This window comes from Xiphophorus couchianus, chromosome 17 (genome assembly GCF_001444195.1).
Source record: "Xiphophorus couchianus chromosome 17, X_couchianus-1.0, whole genome shotgun sequence".
In the NCBI taxonomy this organism is placed as follows: domain Eukaryota; kingdom Metazoa; phylum Chordata; class Actinopteri; order Cyprinodontiformes; family Poeciliidae; genus Xiphophorus; species Xiphophorus couchianus.
The window spans coordinates 15,648,805-15,666,630 of NC_040244.1; the positions used below are offsets into that span (position 1 = coordinate 15,648,805).

Here is a 17,826-nt window from a genome sequence, read left to right on the forward strand (position 1 = left end):
TTGAGTTAAGGGCCTGTACACAGGAACAGAAAAAGAAACGGACAAGAGTTTCCCATGATTCCGTAGTTTGTAGTTCAGAGCAGCTTGCCAGCTAGGCTACCTAGCGAGCTACAAAATAGAGGTGTCTCTGTACAAAAGGTAAGTTATCTTGTTCTGTTGACAGTTTAAACATATCAAAGAATAAGTAGCATTTACAATGCTGTTTATGCAGTTGTTTGTAATATCCTTCTAACTCCCAAACCCAGTCATTTTTTGTAAATCACGTTAGCACAGTTAGCTTGTCTTCAAAGCTAGCCTACTCTACAGGCAGCAGTTCGGTTCGCTGCCTCAACATGTTTCAGTTATGAACGCTGTGTTTAACATAACATTCAGAATTCATGTATTTTTCAGACTTACTGCATGTACTTGTTAAAAGAAACGAGCAAAGATGCAGAGTGTCCGATAATGCACACAGCGTAGAAGCTAGTTAGCGTGTCACGCTTCGGGGCGCGACATTCAAACACAACAGTGGACGACGACGTTAACCTCCAGAGTAGCCATTACCCTCAATGTGTGTTTTTTTTCCCCCGTTACAATTATTAGGAATTAAAAACTCGCAGTTGGAACAGTTTTATTTCTCTAATTAAAGACACTTATTGTGAGCTTTGTTGCTTTCTAACGCTGACAGTCCGTATTAATCCAGAGGCTTGTGAAGTGGCCGTGACCAGGTTCAGAGCAGAGTTGGTCTAATTGTAATCACAGACTCTTGTATCCATAATAGCAGCTGCTGCCGGGGAAACGAGCGAAATAATCACTTGAGACCGATTCCGGGCTGAGAGCTGATTGGGACAAGAGGCTTTAGGGACTCGAAGCCACCATGGTTACTGACAACAAGACGTGAAGCTGAAGCCAGTTTGTTCACCGTTGAACTGCGTAAAGACTCACACAGACCGCGGTGAAGTTGTGCGGCTTCATTCCCCGCTAGTTTACTGTCGGGTTTTGCACCTGCCGCAGGTGAGATGGCCTCGCGCGGCCAGCCGGCCTCTCTGGTCGCCAACCTCGTGCCGGGGATGGGGAAGTCTGCAGCCGCGCTGGGGCTGTCCGCCGGGCTGGGGGGAGCGGAGCTGGAGCTGCAGAAGATGCTCATCGACGAGAGGATCAAGAGTGAAAACCACCGGACCAACTACCAGACCCTGAAGGCTGAGCACACCAGGTACTGAGGAGGGGAAGGGTTCCGTTTATATGGACCTTGATGGGGAAAAAAAACAATGCAACTTACGCTTTCATCGCTGCTAAAAGACTGATAAAAATGTCGGATTGAAACGATCCTAAACTATTTTAGTAATTGAATAAGCATTAGCTGCAAAAAAGGGCATTTGCTGAAAGAACAACACACTCAGAGCCGCAATTAAGCCAAAAATGTACTGTACAAAAAATATTTACGTTTTGTGTTTAATTAAGGTAAAAAATTAAAAATAAACAAGAATAAAAACAACTTCTCTATCTGTAAACAGGTTCTTCCCAGAACTTCTCCACTTAACGTTTTAGCTTCAAATTTTGTATAGATGATCTCATATTAAGCATCTTTTGCTATCCAATTATTAATTGGTTAATTGCCAGTGTAATGATGCTGAGCTTTGTTTTAACTACAAATGATCAACAAAGGAATATGTTGTTGTATTTTAGGTAATATGATATTTCTATTAAAAAAGCAATCGAGTTATTCATTTGTCTTTCTTTTCCCCGTCCGACCCTGGATAAAGCGGAAGAAGATGGATGGATGAATTTCTAATATTGTATCAAACAGGCTTCGGTAGTTTAATGAAAATCTGCGGAATGACCATTTTTGTCTATCAGATGAATTGTTTGGAATAATTGATTACTAAAATAATTTAAATAGGTGCAGATCAACGATCAGAGTGACGTTCAGAGTTTTTGTGCATCAGTCGGGCAGAAACTTTACAGTCGACTCTCATCCTCTGTTCCATTCTCTCTATTCCTTTCCTGTAAAAAAAAAAAAAAAAAATTAAAACAAAATAATAATAAAAAAAATAGGATCAAGTTTAGAATGAAGCAGACACGTTTGGATCTAATAATTAGAACCGAAGCCGCGTCTCTTCTTCCCAACCGGGAGAAGAAGACAAAAAAAGGTTCTGCGTCTTGTTTCCGTCTCCAGCCTGCAGACGCAGTTCACTCAGGCGCAGGGGGAAGTGAGGCGCCTGCTGAGCGAGAAACGGAGCGAGCAGGAGAGGCTGCAGCTGCTGCTGGCCGAGCTGCGGGGAGAGCTGCTGGACAAGACCCGGGAGCTGGAGGAGCTGCGCCTGCAGGTACAAGAAGAAGAAGGAGAAGGAGTTGTGTTTATTTAAAAAAAAAAAAAAAATTATATGCAGAGGGGATTTTGAAACAAACTGCTATCGTTTTGTTGTTTTTTTCCCGGTGAGCAGGTGATGACCCCTCAGCGGCTGGAGCTCCTCAGAGCTCAGGTGCAGCAGGAGATGGAGGCTCCGGTGAGGGAGAGGTTCAACAAGCTGGAGGAGGTGACGGCAGACGCCGGACAGCGGCCAATCAGCTGCAGCCTTTTCCCCTCCCCCGCCGTCGGACTGATGGCGCCTCTCCCTCTGCTCTGTGTGTGATCGCTCCGCAGGAGACGGAGAAGTATCGGTCCGAGTACAACAAGCTGCGCTACGACTTCACCGTGGTCAAGTCCCAGCTGGAGCACCAGAGGGAGGAGCACAGCCGCACCCTGGAGGACAGGAGGATCCTCCATCAGGCCGAGGTGGGAGTTCAGACCAGCCTCAGCTTTTTCTGTTACAGTTTAGTTTGATTTCTTTCTGACTTTTTTTTTTGTCTAATTCAGTTAGTTTGAATTAGTTTTTAGAGTGTTTGTTGGTTTTTATTAGTTAAATATTGTTTAGTCTTAATTGAGTTTTTTAGAGGCAGTTATTGTGATTATGTTTACATTGATTGGGTAATAAATGCTCAACGTAAAATACCATTTTCAAAAAGAATCGATTCAGTTATTGTTGAGCAACCAGCTGACTGGAGTTTTCTCCGACCATTTTTACAGACCAACATGGTGAAGGGCTGTAATTTACCACCAGCTGATGGAAACTGAACATGTGGGAGAAAAAAAAGTCAATTTCACATCAGTTTGAATTTCCAGTTAGTTATAGTTTTTCCCATTAATTACAGTTTTTATTTATTTCAATGAGCGAAAATGTTTTCTCAGTTTCAGTTTTTGTTATGTTGTTAGTTAACTATAACAACCTCGGCTCGGTCGGAGGTGGATGGTGGTATAAACGATCCGCTGACCGTCTGGTTTCCTGCTGTCAGGTCGCCCGGCTGGAGAAGGAGCGGGAGGAGCTGGTGGCGCAGTATCAGGACTCAGAGGCCATGTGTGACGGGAAGCGGGTGGAGGCTCTGCTCAGGGAGAAGGCCCAGCTCCACCAGAGGCTCAAAGGCCTGGAGGCGGAGGTGGCCGAGCTCAGAGCCCAGAGGGACTCCTCTGGCCAGCAGGCCGAGAGCGTGCAGCGCATCCAGATCAGACAGCTGACGGAGCTGCAGTCTGCAGTCAAGTCACAAGAGGTGGAGCCGCTTTCATCGCCCTGCCGTGTGCGGTAGGCTCAGACGTAACGTCACGAACGATGTTTCCCAACAGGCGGAGCGCCAGTCGCTGCGGCAACAGCTGGACAGGATGGAGAGCGAGCTCCAGCAGAGCCTCGAGCAGAACGGCCAGCTGACTGGGAGGCTGCACCGCGCTGAGAGGGAGGCCAGCGCTCTGACCGCTCAGGTACGCTGCTCAGCGTCCGGTCTGAGTCTGATTCCTCAGGGAGTCGCTGCTGCTTTAACTCTTCACCTCTGGCTGCTGGCAGATCGACAGCCTGAAACATTCACACAAGCTGGAGCTGGCCAGCGTCAGGCTGGACTGTGCTCGCTCCAAAGGAGACATGGAGAGGGAGAGGGACGCACTGCAGGGACAGGTGGACGGTACGGAGACACACGCGCACACACACACAGGGCCCTGATTGATTGATAAACTGGTGCGGTTGGCGGTTAATATGTGACACGTTATGTAATGTTATTACCCATCACTTTTCATTTAGTTATAAAAATTTTGATTATGACCAATAGAACTTTAAACCTGATTTACAATTTAATTATGATATTTTTACTGTATTTAAAAAAAAAAAAAATTTAAAAATGCCATTAACTTTGGAGTTTTAAGGATAAAATTAGAAATGATTACTTGAACGGCCAGATCTGCTGTGACATTAAAAAGCTCATAAGTGGCTGTTATGTTTACAATGATTGTTTTTATCTCCAATAAGGTTTTTGTTGGCTCATAACTTTATTAGTAATAGACCTGAGACTCACCAGATCCAGACAAACTGTTACAGGAAACCGCCCTGTCAAAATAAGAGTTCCTGGATGGTAAGTGTCTGTGAACAGAAATGTTCAGCTTTGACAGCAGACTTGGTCTGGACTTTGACTGGACCATTTAATACCTCAATATGCTTCGATCCACAGCAGGTGTGGGCAGTGTTGAGGGTTGATGTCTGCATGTTCTAAATGTTTCCTCTATGCAACAAACTTGAATCAAATGAATTGGTCATGAATGTTTATCTGTTCTGCTGGGAGGAGAATTTCTGTCTGTCTGTCTGTCTGTCTGTCTAATGTCTGCAGAGCTTCTACCAGCTCAGCTCTGACTGGCGTCTGCTTCATGTGTTGTGTTAGTTTGTCAGTTTTCTACTTCCTTCTAGCATAAGAAAAATAATTTTCCAAGAAACACTAAATCAATGTTTTTCTTTCCTAAAGTCTTACCCAGCTAAAGTCAATTCATTAATAAAAGCTACTGTACACATCACAAATAAGCTGTGTTCATATTTTCCAAGACAGGAAGCATACAATGTGTGTATCTGGTGTGTGTGTGTGTGTGTGTGTCAGGTCTGCAGGCAGATGTTGAGGTGCTGAACGTGGCGCTGGAGCGAAACAAGGAGGTTGTGTTGGAAAAAGAGAGAGAGATGGTGAGGAAGGTGCAGTCGGCCCGAGAGGAGGAGTTCCACAAGATGGCCACCTTACATGAGGAGAGGTGAGAATCTGTTCATGAACCGGCTCCAGAACGAGCGAACATGAACGAGCAAGTCGTGTTAAATCATTCTCCATGGGTTTGTTCTAGGCTGGAGTTGGAGAACCGCCTGGCAGTGTTGGAACAGCAGAGGGCGCTGCAGGACTCGTCGGATCAGGCGCTGAAGGAGGAGTGGGAGGAACGACTGCGCAGCGCTCAGCAGGGAGAGGAGTCGCTCCGCAGAGAGCTGCAGAACCTCAGGTCGGCCGGGCCGGGCCGGAACTGTACACCACAACCGGGGCCCTTTATAGCTCTGTGGGGCCCCTAGTTTATTAAACTACAACACAGATGATCCACCAAAATACCACATTCTGTTTTACAAGCATAACAGGCTGCAGTTAATTATTAAACATGCTAATACATCAAGGCCAACTTATTGTTTCCCCCCATAAATGTAAGACTTTTTAAGGATGCACAAACAACCTGAGTTAATCTTTACATCTTTATTTTGTAATAATAATAAGCATATAAACGATGTAACAAATATGAGATAACTACACATAAAGACGAGATATTTGAATCCTTCACAAACGGCCCCAAGTAACGGCCTGGTTAGTTAAAGTTCCTGTTCCTGTTTCTGTGGTTTGAGGCTTCAGTGTTTCAAAGTCTGGGGACGATGTGAGGTTCCTCTCAGCCAGCACAGCACAAAACCACCTGGTCTTCATTTATTCTAGAAAGTCCTGTTTTGTGTTTCTTAGAAACAAACTGCAGCAGCAGAGTTCACAGCTAGAGGCGCTAGAGAGACAGAAAGCAGAGATTAATGACCTGCAGCAGGTGAGTCTGCATCTGTTTGCTCTTTTCTCTGTTTCTTGTTTCAATGGATTTGATTTCTATCCTGAATCTTCTTTGAAACAACAGCATAACCAAGACCTCGGCGTCCAGCTGGGGGCGCTGTCGCGCTCCGAAGGCGAGCTGACGGACGCCAACCAGAGACTGAGGGAGACTCTGGACAGAGTGAGGGAGGAGGCGCGGGCGACCCGGGCCCAGGCGGAGCGGAGCCAGCATGAGGCAGAGAGGTGCGGCCCTCTCGCTCTCTGCCGCTTTCTGTGCGTCTCCACGTCTTCACGTGTGTGTGTGTGGCTCCACCTGCAGGATGGTGGAGGATCGGCGGGTTGAGTGGTTGGAGGACAAACACCGGCTGCAGGAGCGAGAAGCGGAGCTGCAGCAGAAATACTCTCAGGCTAAAGAGAAGCTGCAGAGAGCAGCAGTGGCTCAGAAGAAGGTTAGCTTTTAAATCTGAGCATGTTGGGAGTTTTAGACACTGCTGCTGAAACGTGAACGCTGCAGCTGTTTGTCGTTTAGAGGAAACATCAGACAGAGAACAGAGAGAAGAAGCTGCACAACAAGATCCAGCTGCTGGAGGCTAAAATCGAACAGCTGGAGCTGGAAGCTGCTGCTGCCACAAAGAGGTGGATGTCACTCCATCATGTCTGCAGCTCCTCTGTCACACGTCACTTCTTATTAATATTTTATTCTTCCAGACGGTCAACGTTCTCAGAGGAGCAGGCGCAGCTGAGGCGGAGGCTGAAGGAGCTGCAGCGACGACACGACGAGTTCCGCTGCCTCCTGCTGAGCGGTCAGGGCCCCGCCCTCATGACCTCCACGCTCTCCCTCGGGGTCGAAGGGCGACTGGCTGCTGACCCGGTGAGCTTCAGACCCTGAGGCAGCCCTCAGGAGGAGGAAGGAAGCTCAGCGCAGCGCAGGCTGAGTGTCAGGAAATGATCGAAATATGAGGCTGAAAAAAAGCAGCTGATGTTTCTTTTCTCTGGAACTGGAATGAGATTATTTAAAAAATGATCCTGGGGGGAAAGTCAGTATTCATACTGTTATATACAAGATACTAATAGGAAGTTTAGAAAAACATTTTAATGTTGATGAGGTCTTAACTTTATTTTTTTTTTTTTGGTTCAACTCATTACTCACTAGTTCTGAGTTCTGGAACCTGCGTGGAAATTCCTACTTTATGGAGAAATGACTGACTGGGATTTAATGTCATCCCTACTCAATCTGGAATAATCTAGTCTAAGTGTCATAGATCATGTAGAAAGAAGAAATAGAAATGTACAAAATGTATATTTAAATGTCCATACTGTCATAAAAACTAACCAGTAGATTGTAGATTATTTCCCTGATGTAGGCAGAGAATCTAAAGTTCTGACAAAACTCAAAGTATTCGACCCCCTGATCTTTGTGTTGAAGCTTTTTCTATACATTCAGCTGTGTGTGAAACACTGCAGAGGAGATGATGGGGTGATTGTGTGTGTCCTGCAGGAGGGAGAGTTCTCTCTGCTGCAGAGGAGACTGGAGAGTCTGGAGAACGCTCAGCAGCAGCAGCTGGAGGAACTGGGATCACTGGTGCAAAAGGAGCACGATGAACCTCCCAAACATGACCCCCTGACCCCTGACCCTGTCACTTTGGACTTATAAATATTTTGTAATCAGACGGTGCTTTTCAAGTCAAGTGAATGAAAATGGTTTGCAGAGATGTATTTTTCTAAAAGTGAACCAGTTTCTTGTTTTTCTTCTGCACAGAAAGAACAGAACTGACTCAGGGTTCAAGGTGTTTACATCTGGTTTAGACCAGGGGTCCGAAACTCACTGGTGCTTAACAAAACCTGCTTAGCATTTTCAAATTTAGCTTATTTTATGGCTAAAAAAACAATTTCATATCATAGAAAAACTAAACTTTTACAATAAAAGAAATGTTCCTTGTGGGAACAATTCATATTTATGCAAAATGGAAAAATGCAATGTACTTTTACCATATATATATACATATATGTATGTATATATGTATATATATAATTCTCTTGTGCCATTAAGTGGTGTAGAAAGTATCAGCTTGCAGATCCCTGGTCTAAACTACAGAGGAAATGATTTGTATGCAGTTGTGACAAAAAGCACTACATGCTGCAACTTGCACATGAGATGTACAGATTGTTAATTTTACTCGCCCAATCACTCAGGGATGTTTGTGACTCATTTGTGGCTTCCTCTGTCCTAATGTGTGATATTAAATGCTACCGTTCATCAGGTGACTCCTGTTTTAGCTCCTGAAACCTCACAGGGTTTAGTTTCCATCGTCTCTCTGCGGCATTCGAGCAGAAGATTCTGTCTCTGTTGGTCACAAACTTTCCCCTAAATGCAAGCAGCTGATCTCTGAAACCGAGTTTCAGCTTCATGCAGGAGGCGACACACATGTTGCCAGTTCAGTGTTTGTCATCCTGGATTTGGAAGCAGCTCCTCCCTTCCTGTCATAGTTCACTTCAGTTCAGCATCAGCGCTCAGTTCCAGGAGCAGCTCTTCAGTCCATCAAACAAATCTTTGACATGCTGCAGTTGCTCCAACAGCTCAGCGGGGGCGCCATTACTGGACAGCTTCTCTTTAATCTGTGGAAAAATCCAGATGGATGCAATGTGAACTCATCTACCAACAATAAACACTAGATTTCTCGTCGCTCGTGTTTTGTGCAGCTTCTGTTATGCTGGTCCGTTTGAATCTTCTGTTGGAAACATCTGGAACGCTGATAAGAAAGAAGTCCTGCTCTGTAGAACATAACGGAAACAACAAGCTGACATGAAGCAAAAGAAGCTCTACTCATTTCCTCTGCACAGCGCTTCATGTGACATTCAGTTTCACAACTCGAGTTGCTGCTGCAGCTTTCTACATCCCTGACAGACGTGTGGAAACAGCAGAAGACCCCACAGAGCAAACTAACTACCGCCATAGTTTCAACACTGTGAGAATGTGACTCCATGTTTCTGAGAGGGGGATTTATCAGAAGAGTAAATGTAATCCAGCAGCGTTTCCTGGCCTGCATTAGGCTGTTTGTGCCAATTTGGATTTGTTGTCTCCAGCAAAAAATCAGATGGGGAGATATGTGGTCATTAAGGAAGCAAAAAGCTCCATTAGGTTGTGATTCTGCCCTCAGCTTCCAGTCTATCTGTTGGCAGTGCATAATGGTTCTAATCTGCAGCACAACTCATTAAAATGGGGGATTTTTAACTAACAGTAAAAGCATCCGTGAAGCTGGAGCAGTGGAGCTGAGGTGGACGTGAAGACTGACCTCTGTGAAGTATCGCTGTATGAATTTGAAGAGTTCTCTGAGGGCTGCAGCTTCGTTGAACTCGCCTTCATGTTTCTGAAAAAAACAAGAAAATAGGGATGTCAGTCATCTTGGCTGCCATGAAATCAATAATCTGCCATCTCGTCTCTGTAGGTGTCACAACCTGATTAGTTCACTGCCCGAACCACTGGAGGAAATCTCATTTCCTCCTACTGTAGAGTAAATTTGCCACCTACTCTTCATACTGTACCTTTGAGTTAATAGACATTTATTTTATTAAACTACACTGATAGTTTCTGGTTGCACAGCAACTGACTCGAGGTTTGCTGAAACTACAAACATCAAGGGTTTTATTTCATTATGATTGTACATATAGTGAGCAGAATATCAATCAGTTCTTTAATGTACGTATTCTAAAACTCATCCTGCGTCGTTCTTCCACTTTAAAATTTAGCGCAGTTTTGTGTCGGCCTGCCCCTTTAAGTTCCGGTAAAAATCAGCTTTTATACAGCCACACTGATGTTCAGTGAGGGGTAGGTTTGGTTTTGCACAACCTTGTCTGTGTAAGCTGTAAACGGATTCCTACAAGTCCATCGTGCCCACAGCGTTCACGGCCCCTGGAAAAAAAAATCTTTCAGGTACGGACGAGCGCGTTCACCCACAGATTCATATTTCTGACCTGCCTCTTGAATTTCAGCTTGACATGACATTTTTCAAGATGGCTTCCAATTTTGAGCCTTTTCCAGCCAATTATTTCCATACAAGTGTAATCCGCTTTTTTTTTGGATGAGCTTTTTATCACATCCATAAAGTAATAATAGGTAGCTAAGACAAACTGAAGACTAATGAGTCTAACACACCAATCGTTGCTCCTTCCTCGTGGCATTAGAGTTTGCAAATTTTTAAAAATGTTTTTAGCGGTTTAGCATTAACAAAGCTAAGGTTATTGTTAGGTAAAGTAATGCTTAGTGAAGCTGACTGGTTAGCTGTGCTGACCACTCCCAATAACTACTGCCAAACACATATTCTCCATTGCAACTACGGTGGCCATTTTGAAAAATATTCAGCAGAAAAAAAGAAACACAAGATCAAGAAAATTATATATGTGAGTTCTATGGTTGAAAAATATGGAGGCTGTGATTTGATTTCAAACATTCATTTAACTTTTGATTGCAGTGCAAAAAATAATTTTCCATGACAACCATGGTGGCCATCGTGAAAACTCAAACAAACAAACAAAAAAATCAGTAAATATTATTTCAGTGGGATTCTACCCAATTTGTCTGACATCGGCAAATTTAGTTTTCTTATATGACCATGATGGCTGCCATCTTGTTTTTTTTCAGTCTGTAGTTTTTTTTTTGTTTTTTCTTCTAAAAAAAAGAAAGACATTGGGAAAATCTCTGGCAAGTTTGGTTCTCGTATCCGCATGTGAAAGATTCTGCTGAAATATTTAATGATAAACATACATTTCTCGTTGGATTTGTGCAAGACTGGACTTTACCTTGGACTCTCCCTTCAGGAAGTCTTTAAATTCAGCATCGCTCACTGCTGGCTGCTCCCTGATCTGCTTGTAGTAAGCCTTCACTTCCTGCTTGAACTTGGGAATGTCTTTGGCATAGAGCAGCTTGTTGGTTGGTGCGTGCTGTAAGACATCAAGGTTCATTAGAAGTCATTTGTTTTGCAGTCGTACCTTGGAGTCCTGCCATCTGTCTTGACAAAAAATAAGAAGGAAACAGCACTTCCTGTGATTGTGCAATACGAGACAAATGTGCAAAACATCTTCACCTTCCCCAGCTGGGTCTCGCTCAGAGAAAAGGAGTCCATGAAGGCCTGAGCGACGACCGACAGGCAGCCGTCCAGGTGAGGCGTCTTCTCCATGTCGAACACGAACTGCGGGTTTTTCAGGATGTTGATCCAGAAGCGCAGCGGCAAGCTGGTGTGGACAGAACAGCGTCTGCTTTAATTGGTTCCCTTAGAGTTCGTCACTGTCCAGTCAGACGCTGGGAAGCTCATCCGTACCTGTTGGTCTTCCAGATGTGTCGGACTTCTGGGTCGGTGATCTTCATGTTCTCTGCCTGAGCGTCCAGGAAGTCAAAGAAGTACTTGATGGCGAGGGGAGCTTTGCTCTGGGTCACCCCCCAGATGGACCTGAAGAGGTTCTCCACGTATGAGTGAACGGCCACCTTAAAGAGACAGGACAACACCGGGTAACGCACGCTTCACACTGAAATGATCCAAACGTTGTCCGTTGTTTCAGCAGGTATCGGTTCTGTTTTGCGCGGGGAACGTTTCCTCTTGCCTTGGTGGAGAGCAGCTTGGTCAGGTACACTTCCTTCAGCTTCAGCTTCTTCCTCTCTGGGTTCTTCCCATGGTCCTCCACCACGTCGGGGTCAATCTGCACCACCACACCAAACCCTCACATCAGATCCACGCAATAACCACCGCCGGTCCATTTGACAGAAAATGCAAACTGTCTCCTACCAAATGGAAGTATTTTCCAGTGAAGTTCTCATCATCTAGGTGAGGAAAACAGATTATAATTTGTTATAATATATTATTTATGCATTATTTTGACTCGGAGCAAAACATCAGACATCAGAGCATCTTGCACACGTGGCCTTCATCCTGATTATGTTGATCTGAAATAATATTTTATCCAACAGATGATGACGCTGCACTTGATAGATGTTGATGGCAATGTCAGAAATATGTTGATTAAAATAAATGATGTTATTCTACTAGTTTAGGATATAATAAATGATAAACAGAACACAGCCTTGTCTCATAGTGAGATTGTCAATAAGAATTATGTTCCCCTGGTAGTGACTAGATTTAATATAATAACTGAAATGAAGACTAAATATTGCAAGTAAGTATGCATATGTTCAACAGGAAGTTTTATTTGCATATAAAGTATGTAAATGAAGCTTCCTGACAAAAAGATTTTTCATCCAGAAAGAATTTTTGAAAGACTTGATACTTGGAAAATAAAGACCAATAAAGGACTTTTAGTTACAGGAATGAGAAAAGCTGACAAAAGTCTAGCTGACAGTCGTCAACACAGAGTCACTGTTAAGGAAACTGCCTGGCTCAAAGTGCAGCAATGGAAAGTTGAGTGGAAAGAAAAAGTGCAGCAGAAAAAGGGATGACTTGTTTTGGGAAGGGTCTTGCACTCCAACATCCACTACACAGATAGTAAATAATAATAATAATAATAACTCAAATTGACAGGGCCGTTGCTAGGCATTTGGGTTCCATAAACACAAAATGTTCACACCTCCACTGAGGTGTGAACATTTGTCACACCTCAGAGGCTCAAAGATAGAAAACCGTGGAATATGAATCTGCCACAAATGCATTCCGTGGTTGAAAGTGAAGCCATGACAGAAACTTAGTTCTTACCTTTCACACTCCCCTGTGGGCTGAGTGGAGGATGAGTTTTCTTTGACAGCACTTTAACAGTAGCCCCATCATTAACCTAAAGCAGAGCAAACTCAATATGTTAAACATGGAAATGCACAACCACAGCAGAATTAACCAATCAGCTGGCCGGTGACGGGAAACAGAAAATGCCTCTGAAGCGGCTAAAGACTGAAATCTGTTTTTTCCCCCCATTTTCACTGACGTATCAAAACTGAAAACCCTCTTTTTCACTCTGTAATCACACAAACATGACGGCATGTTCTGCTACTCCGAGCTTCCAGTTTAGTAAAAATCAGACAAGTTGTTGTCACACTTGTTACTCGTCCTGCTCCATGTGGCCGGCGTGCCGAGAAAACATCTCATATTCGTCCAAACGAGAGGACCTGAAGTAGATTTTGTCGAACGTCACGACTTTGCTAACAACAAAAACATACAACACACACGGTTTGTTCTGCTGTTTCAGGAAGCTGCATGTTATTTTAGCTGCTTTATTTCTCACACATTTAAATGTCAGAGTTCCCTGAGTGGTTAACAAGTATTAACTGAAGTAATTACAAGTTAAGTCTGTTGGTTGGAGCTACTTTACGCCTTTCACATGCTGGGATGAGTGAATCAGTGCAGACTGAGGGTCTGCGTAGGATTGCATGAGATCAGAGTGTAATTGGAGGGTTTCTGCAACATTGGAGTAGGACTTCGTTGACTTTGTGGTAGCAGCAAAGACACTAGTCTTGGAGTTAAGAGACTTCATAGAACAGATTTTATTTATTTACTTTTGATTTATTTTTATCAGATGCAGAGGCGTTATTTTACTGAGGCAGCATATCTTTATAAGCTACTAAAACATAGATAAACATGATGCATTAAAATGATATATAGTTTGTGATTCTTTTCCTTCTATAAGGTCATGTTTTCTTAACCAGTCAGGTTAAATGACTCCAGACCAGGTTTATTCTGGCAACCTGCATCATAAGCATGTATTTCTCACATAAAGCCTCTGATATACCTGCTGCTATTCGTTCATTAAAATTTTGGGGGATTTTTTATTTTTGTACAATGTGCCATTTGATGTGTGTACACAATAAAACCACCGTGGAGAAATTTTGATTTTTTGAAATTTTTTGATAGATTTTTGGTGATGTTCAGTTGATACATCTGAGCAGCGATGCACACACACACACACCCATATTTGCGCAGGTATCTTTGCAGGGACTTTCCATTGACTTCCATTCATTTCTACAGCCTAAACCGTACCCTTACCCTTATCCTAACCCTATCCATTACATACCTAACCCTAACCCTAACTTAATTCACACCTTAGTCCTAAATCTGATCCCTGACTCAAAAACAGCGTTTCCTCTTGTGTGGACCAGGCTTCGGTCCCCACAAAGAGCAGTGTGTCCCCACAACGTAGTATAAGTCAGGAAAATGATTCCCACAAGGTATTAGAAACAAACGCACACACACACAAACACACACACTGCCTGTGTTGTTCCTTGTTGCTGCTGTTTCGACCCAACCTGTCTGGACACATCAAAGCCCACATGAAGTGAAAAACATAATTCACATAACTTGAGCTTATGATACTATCGGATGATGGTTCAGACTCAAGAAAGTGTTTTTTTTAAATTCCTTCAGATTTAGTTAATTATTGTAGCTGTGTATGAAAGAAATATACAATTTCCATTTTTGTTTTTATCTTATTCACTCATTTATAAATACTAATGGTTCACGTAACAATTAAAAGAAATCATGAATGAAAAACAACAGAGATGTATAAACTTATACCTGAACCCTATTGACCTTTTTCTACTTTTATTTAAATATTAGCACTGGCTGAACTTTTGGCGGTGTGAAAAAAAGCAAAATGTACGCATTATTATAATGTTTGCAGGCACATGCATTGTTGTATCCAAGATTAATCATGTGAACAAAAGCCACATGAAGGAGTCAGCTCAGGTCTTGAGGCTGTGAGGTTTCACATTTCCAGCATCTTCCCCACACAGCGACGAAACCGACAGACGGTTGGCCCCTCATCCCATTAGGAGCCACTTTCTCCTCATCCATTTGCCTTCATTTATTTATTTATTTTCGATAAACAGCTTGACCCCTTTCTGGATGCGATGACGAAAAAAAAAGATGAAAGGAGCTTCCCATGTCCTCTCTGCAGCAGGCTGTCGGCTCAGAGGACGAAAAGTTTTGTTCCGTGTGCAAACGGGGCCGGGAGTTTGAAAGAAAGTGGAAGTGGAAGTGGAAGTGAGCGCAGCTCCTTCTCCTTCACCTTAGTTAATGCAAGCCCTTCTGTTCAGACCAAATCTGGTGATGGCTTCAGATGAACTTTCAGCAATATGTTAGTTTGAGTTTGGTCTGTGTTTGCTCCCTGTTACAGACGACGTGTGTGTTCCGCTTTAACTCACCTTGTAATGCCTGAGTGTGTTTAGCTTCATCACCTCCCCTATCACCTCTGAGCCTCCGTCCACTTCCTGAAGAGGAAGGAACGATCCATCCCTCTCGTACTCTGGTAGAATATAGAAAAAAAAACAACAACCTTATTTAGATATTTTAGTTTCAGAACAAAGTGTCAACACTTTTGCCTTCCGGCCACGAACGGGTCACTGCAGGAAGGAAACCCTAACCAGTGTGGTTTTTTTTTCTAGAAAACAGATTGTTTCCTAACACAGAAAAAGTTGCAAAGTTCCTCCAACGGGAAGAAAAGAGATCTTTGCTACAGAGCAGAGTAAAAATAAAACACAGAGTTTGGTTTCCTGTCACAGATGCTGGTGCCGTGGTTTAAATAGTTCTGGTGATATTGGGTCAGTGGTTGAACTGATGCAAACTGACCTTATTATGAAAAGAAAGAACTGGTTTTCTTCTGCACTTATTTCAGCATTTTGACCAGAGGATGAATTTGATCGCAGTTTTCTGACCAATCGACAAAAATCTGTAAAAAGCCCGACCTGCTGATCCTGATTTTGTCGGAGAAGTTGCTAAATGTAGCAACAAAAGTTGCTGAGTTGGCAACAGTTGGGTGACTGTCGTTAACAGCACACAGGTCAAAGCAAAGCAAAAGGGGACAGAGGCTGATTTCAAGGCCTCCGCAGAGGTAAATAAGAGCAGCTGATTTTCCAAAATGAAGAAAATCTGGGCTGATTTATCCGTGCACCTCTAATTGTAGCAGGTTTTTTTTTAAACAAAGTGTTTCTCAAAACATATGTCAGTAGGTCTGGCAATGATACAATCCAGAAAATAAGACCAGGAGTAGGTTGTTCCACCACTGGTAAATAGTTCTTTTCTTTAATCCACTGAATCACGGATCTGATAGAAACCCAACCCGCTCACTTTACACGGATCCTACAAGAAGTCTTCATCTGTGTTACATCTGAAATATTATAGATTTAGAGTCTTCACTTTCCACAAGACAACTGCAGGAAATTAAAACTCATTTAAAGACATAATCTGGATGCTCTGATAATAATCTACTATGTACTGTGGCAGCTGTGGTTCAAAGTGGGCAGGATTGTCTGACACGGTGCTAACCTGGTTCACATCTTACTTCACACATCAGAACTAGTTTGCGTTGTTAGGCTATTGTTAACGAGCTAACATGATACTGTTAGCTCGTTTTGTGAAGTATTACAACTTCTCCTGCAGTATCTGTACTGATGATACACCGATTTTGACATCACGTGGCCCATCACTGATACAGGGACTGTAGTGGTCAAAAGAGGACAACACTAAATAGGTGAATACTTTTCTTGGGTCTAAATGCATTTCAGAGTTGGTGGTCTGGTATGAACCATGTACAGCCCTCAGTTTATTAAAGACCTCATCGCTTTAAGGTTGTTTTTTTGGCTCTAGTGGCCTTTATATTTGAAAATGCTAAGACAGGAAAGTAGATGGAGAGAGAGAGAGAAAGAGAAGGTCTCCATATTTGGGTTGAGCTTAATTCCTGCACCACCCCAACTTTACTACATCTGAACCACAAAGATTTGTTCATTTTCCTAAAATTGCCATTTTAACATTTCCTCCTTGTTTTGTGGTTTATGTCATGTGTCATTGTTTTTGGTGCATCAGCTCTTTTGTCTGCTCCCTTGTTCTTCCTGGTGAAGGACCCTGCTGCAGCAGGTGTGAGTGCTGCAGCACATTAGTGTCAGTTTCACTCACCAACACTGACGTCTCTAATAGAGGTGTTATATGCGAAGCCAAACTTGGTCTTGAAGGTGTTGAGGATCTTCTCTTTGAGCTGCTCCACGGTGTCACAGCTGAGGGCGTCCACCTCCAGAGGCTCGCTGACCTCTCCATCACTGCCCACTGCGAACAGAACCTTCAGCTTCTGGAGGCGCAAACACAGACAAGATCTCATTCATCTTTCTCTTTGCCTGAATAATACAAATAAAGGATTTATGCCTTATATTTAGAATGTCAAACATATATGTTTTTTGCTTCTTTTTTGTCATACTTTGGAGTTTTCAAGTAATTTTTATATTGATAACCTGAATAAAAACATAAAAATACTTTTTTCAAATAATGACTATTTATTAAGGGGAAAAACCCTCCTATCCACACCCACCTGGTCATGTGTGAACACATCATGAACAGAGTTCTAAAGACCAAAACCACTTCAGAACAAAAGTGGAAGCTTTAGGAAGATGTGCTTCCTGTTGCATCTGGTTTAAAACCAACAGCATCCAGAAAACGACAAACTGAAAATAAAATATGGTGGTAGGGCGATGGTCTGGGTCTGCGTCTGCAATCTGGATGATTTCTCATAATTGTCACAAACACTTAATTCTGAAAATCCTGGAGGAGGATGCCAGCCCACCAATTTGGTTAAAGGTCATGACCTCTTCCATGTTAACAGGAATCATCTGGTGACATACTGAGTTCAGTTGCTTTTCAACAAACTCAGGGAAACTATGAGCTTTGGCTTGAAAGTCTGCTGGCCGTTTCTGACACTCTAATGTCTGCCACTCGGCTCCACCGGCGAAGGGACAGGGCGAAGGGGAGACACACGTAGTATATCTGGGGTGCATGTAGCAATGACAACAAGACGGCCCGTCTGCAAAATCATTTACAGTCATCTTCAGCTGTGGTCCTCTAAGCTGTTTGCAATTAGCTTTCCTTCTGGTTGCAGATGGTGATGTCCTTGGTTCATGTCGTCAGTATGAGTTAATATTTAATGCATTAGTCAAAGAAAAAGTGTCATGAAGAGTAAAAAAAAACATACAAGTCA

General features: G+C 43.1%; 2 protein-coding genes and 1 long non-coding RNA gene across 9 annotated transcripts in view; 1 reads left to right on the forward strand and 2 right to left on the reverse strand.

Moving 5' to 3' along the window:
• Window positions 1-8,134, forward strand: cep83 (centrosomal protein 83). Of its 7 annotated transcripts, XM_028044072.1 has the most exons (16): window positions 397-1,192; window positions 2,156-2,306; window positions 2,424-2,516; window positions 2,624-2,755; window positions 3,313-3,564; window positions 3,638-3,769; window positions 3,852-3,966; window positions 4,924-5,068; window positions 5,156-5,305; window positions 5,803-5,878; window positions 5,963-6,120; window positions 6,197-6,326; window positions 6,407-6,513; window positions 6,586-6,721; window positions 6,961-6,974; window positions 7,342-8,134. In XM_028044072.1, the coding sequence occupies exons 1-16, from the start codon at window positions 999-1,001 to the stop codon at window positions 7,529-7,531; spliced, it is 2,175 nt and encodes a 724-aa protein (XP_027899873.1). In that variant the 5' UTR covers window positions 397-998; the 3' UTR covers window positions 7,532-8,134. The 7 variants fall into 7 exon arrangements, with proteins under 7 accessions (XP_027899867.1, XP_027899870.1, XP_027899868.1 ...); XM_028044066.1 differs by lacking the exon at window positions 6,961-6,974 and adding an exon at window positions 1-138 and having other exon boundaries at window positions 761-1,192; window positions 5,803-6,120; window positions 6,586-6,748; window positions 7,376-8,134; XM_028044069.1 differs by lacking the exon at window positions 6,961-6,974 and adding an exon at window positions 17-138 and having other exon boundaries at window positions 994-1,192; window positions 5,803-6,120; window positions 6,586-6,748; window positions 7,376-8,134.
• Window positions 7,577-17,826, reverse strand: part of plxnc1 (plexin C1) — a 25,632-nt gene continuing 15,382 nt past the window's right edge. The window contains exons 22-31 of the mRNA XM_028044041.1: window positions 16,758-16,926; window positions 15,011-15,111; window positions 12,576-12,651; window positions 11,655-11,689; window positions 11,473-11,568; window positions 11,193-11,356; window positions 10,959-11,106; window positions 10,675-10,815; window positions 9,171-9,245; window positions 7,577-8,493 (exon numbers count right to left, since the gene is read on the reverse strand). Coding sequence (XP_027899842.1) covers window positions 8,389-8,493; window positions 9,171-9,245; window positions 10,675-10,815; window positions 10,959-11,106; window positions 11,193-11,356; window positions 11,473-11,568; window positions 11,655-11,689; window positions 12,576-12,651; window positions 15,011-15,111; window positions 16,758-16,926 — 1,110 coding nt within the window. The 3' untranslated portion in view covers window positions 7,577-8,388. The remainder of the gene's footprint in view (window positions 8,494-9,170; window positions 9,246-10,674; window positions 10,816-10,958; window positions 11,107-11,192; window positions 11,357-11,472; window positions 11,569-11,654; window positions 11,690-12,575; window positions 12,652-15,010; window positions 15,112-16,757; window positions 16,927-17,826) is intronic.
• LOC114161072 (uncharacterized) lies at window positions 13,472-15,004 on the reverse strand. The gene is made up of 2 exons (XR_003598930.1): window positions 13,882-15,004; window positions 13,472-13,836 (listed from the first exon to the last, which is right to left on the reverse strand). It is a non-coding gene; the product is annotated as an uncharacterized LOC114161072 (long non-coding RNA).

What these genes read in the sequence shown, in the direction of transcription:
- cep83 (XM_028044066.1), top strand. Translation starts at nt 999, where the DNA reads ATGGCCTCGCGCGGCCAGCCGGCCTCTCTGGTCGCCAACCTCGTGCCG. An exon ending in TGGAGGAGCTGCGCCTGCAG is followed by an intron (nt 2,307 to 2,423) that starts GTACAAGAAGAA and finishes CCCGGTGAGCAG; the next exon opens with GTGATGACCCCTCAGCGGCT. An exon ending in GGTTCAACAAGCTGGAGGAG is followed by an intron (nt 2,517 to 2,623) that starts GTGACGGCAGAC and finishes ATCGCTCCGCAG; the next exon opens with GAGACGGAGAAGTATCGGTC.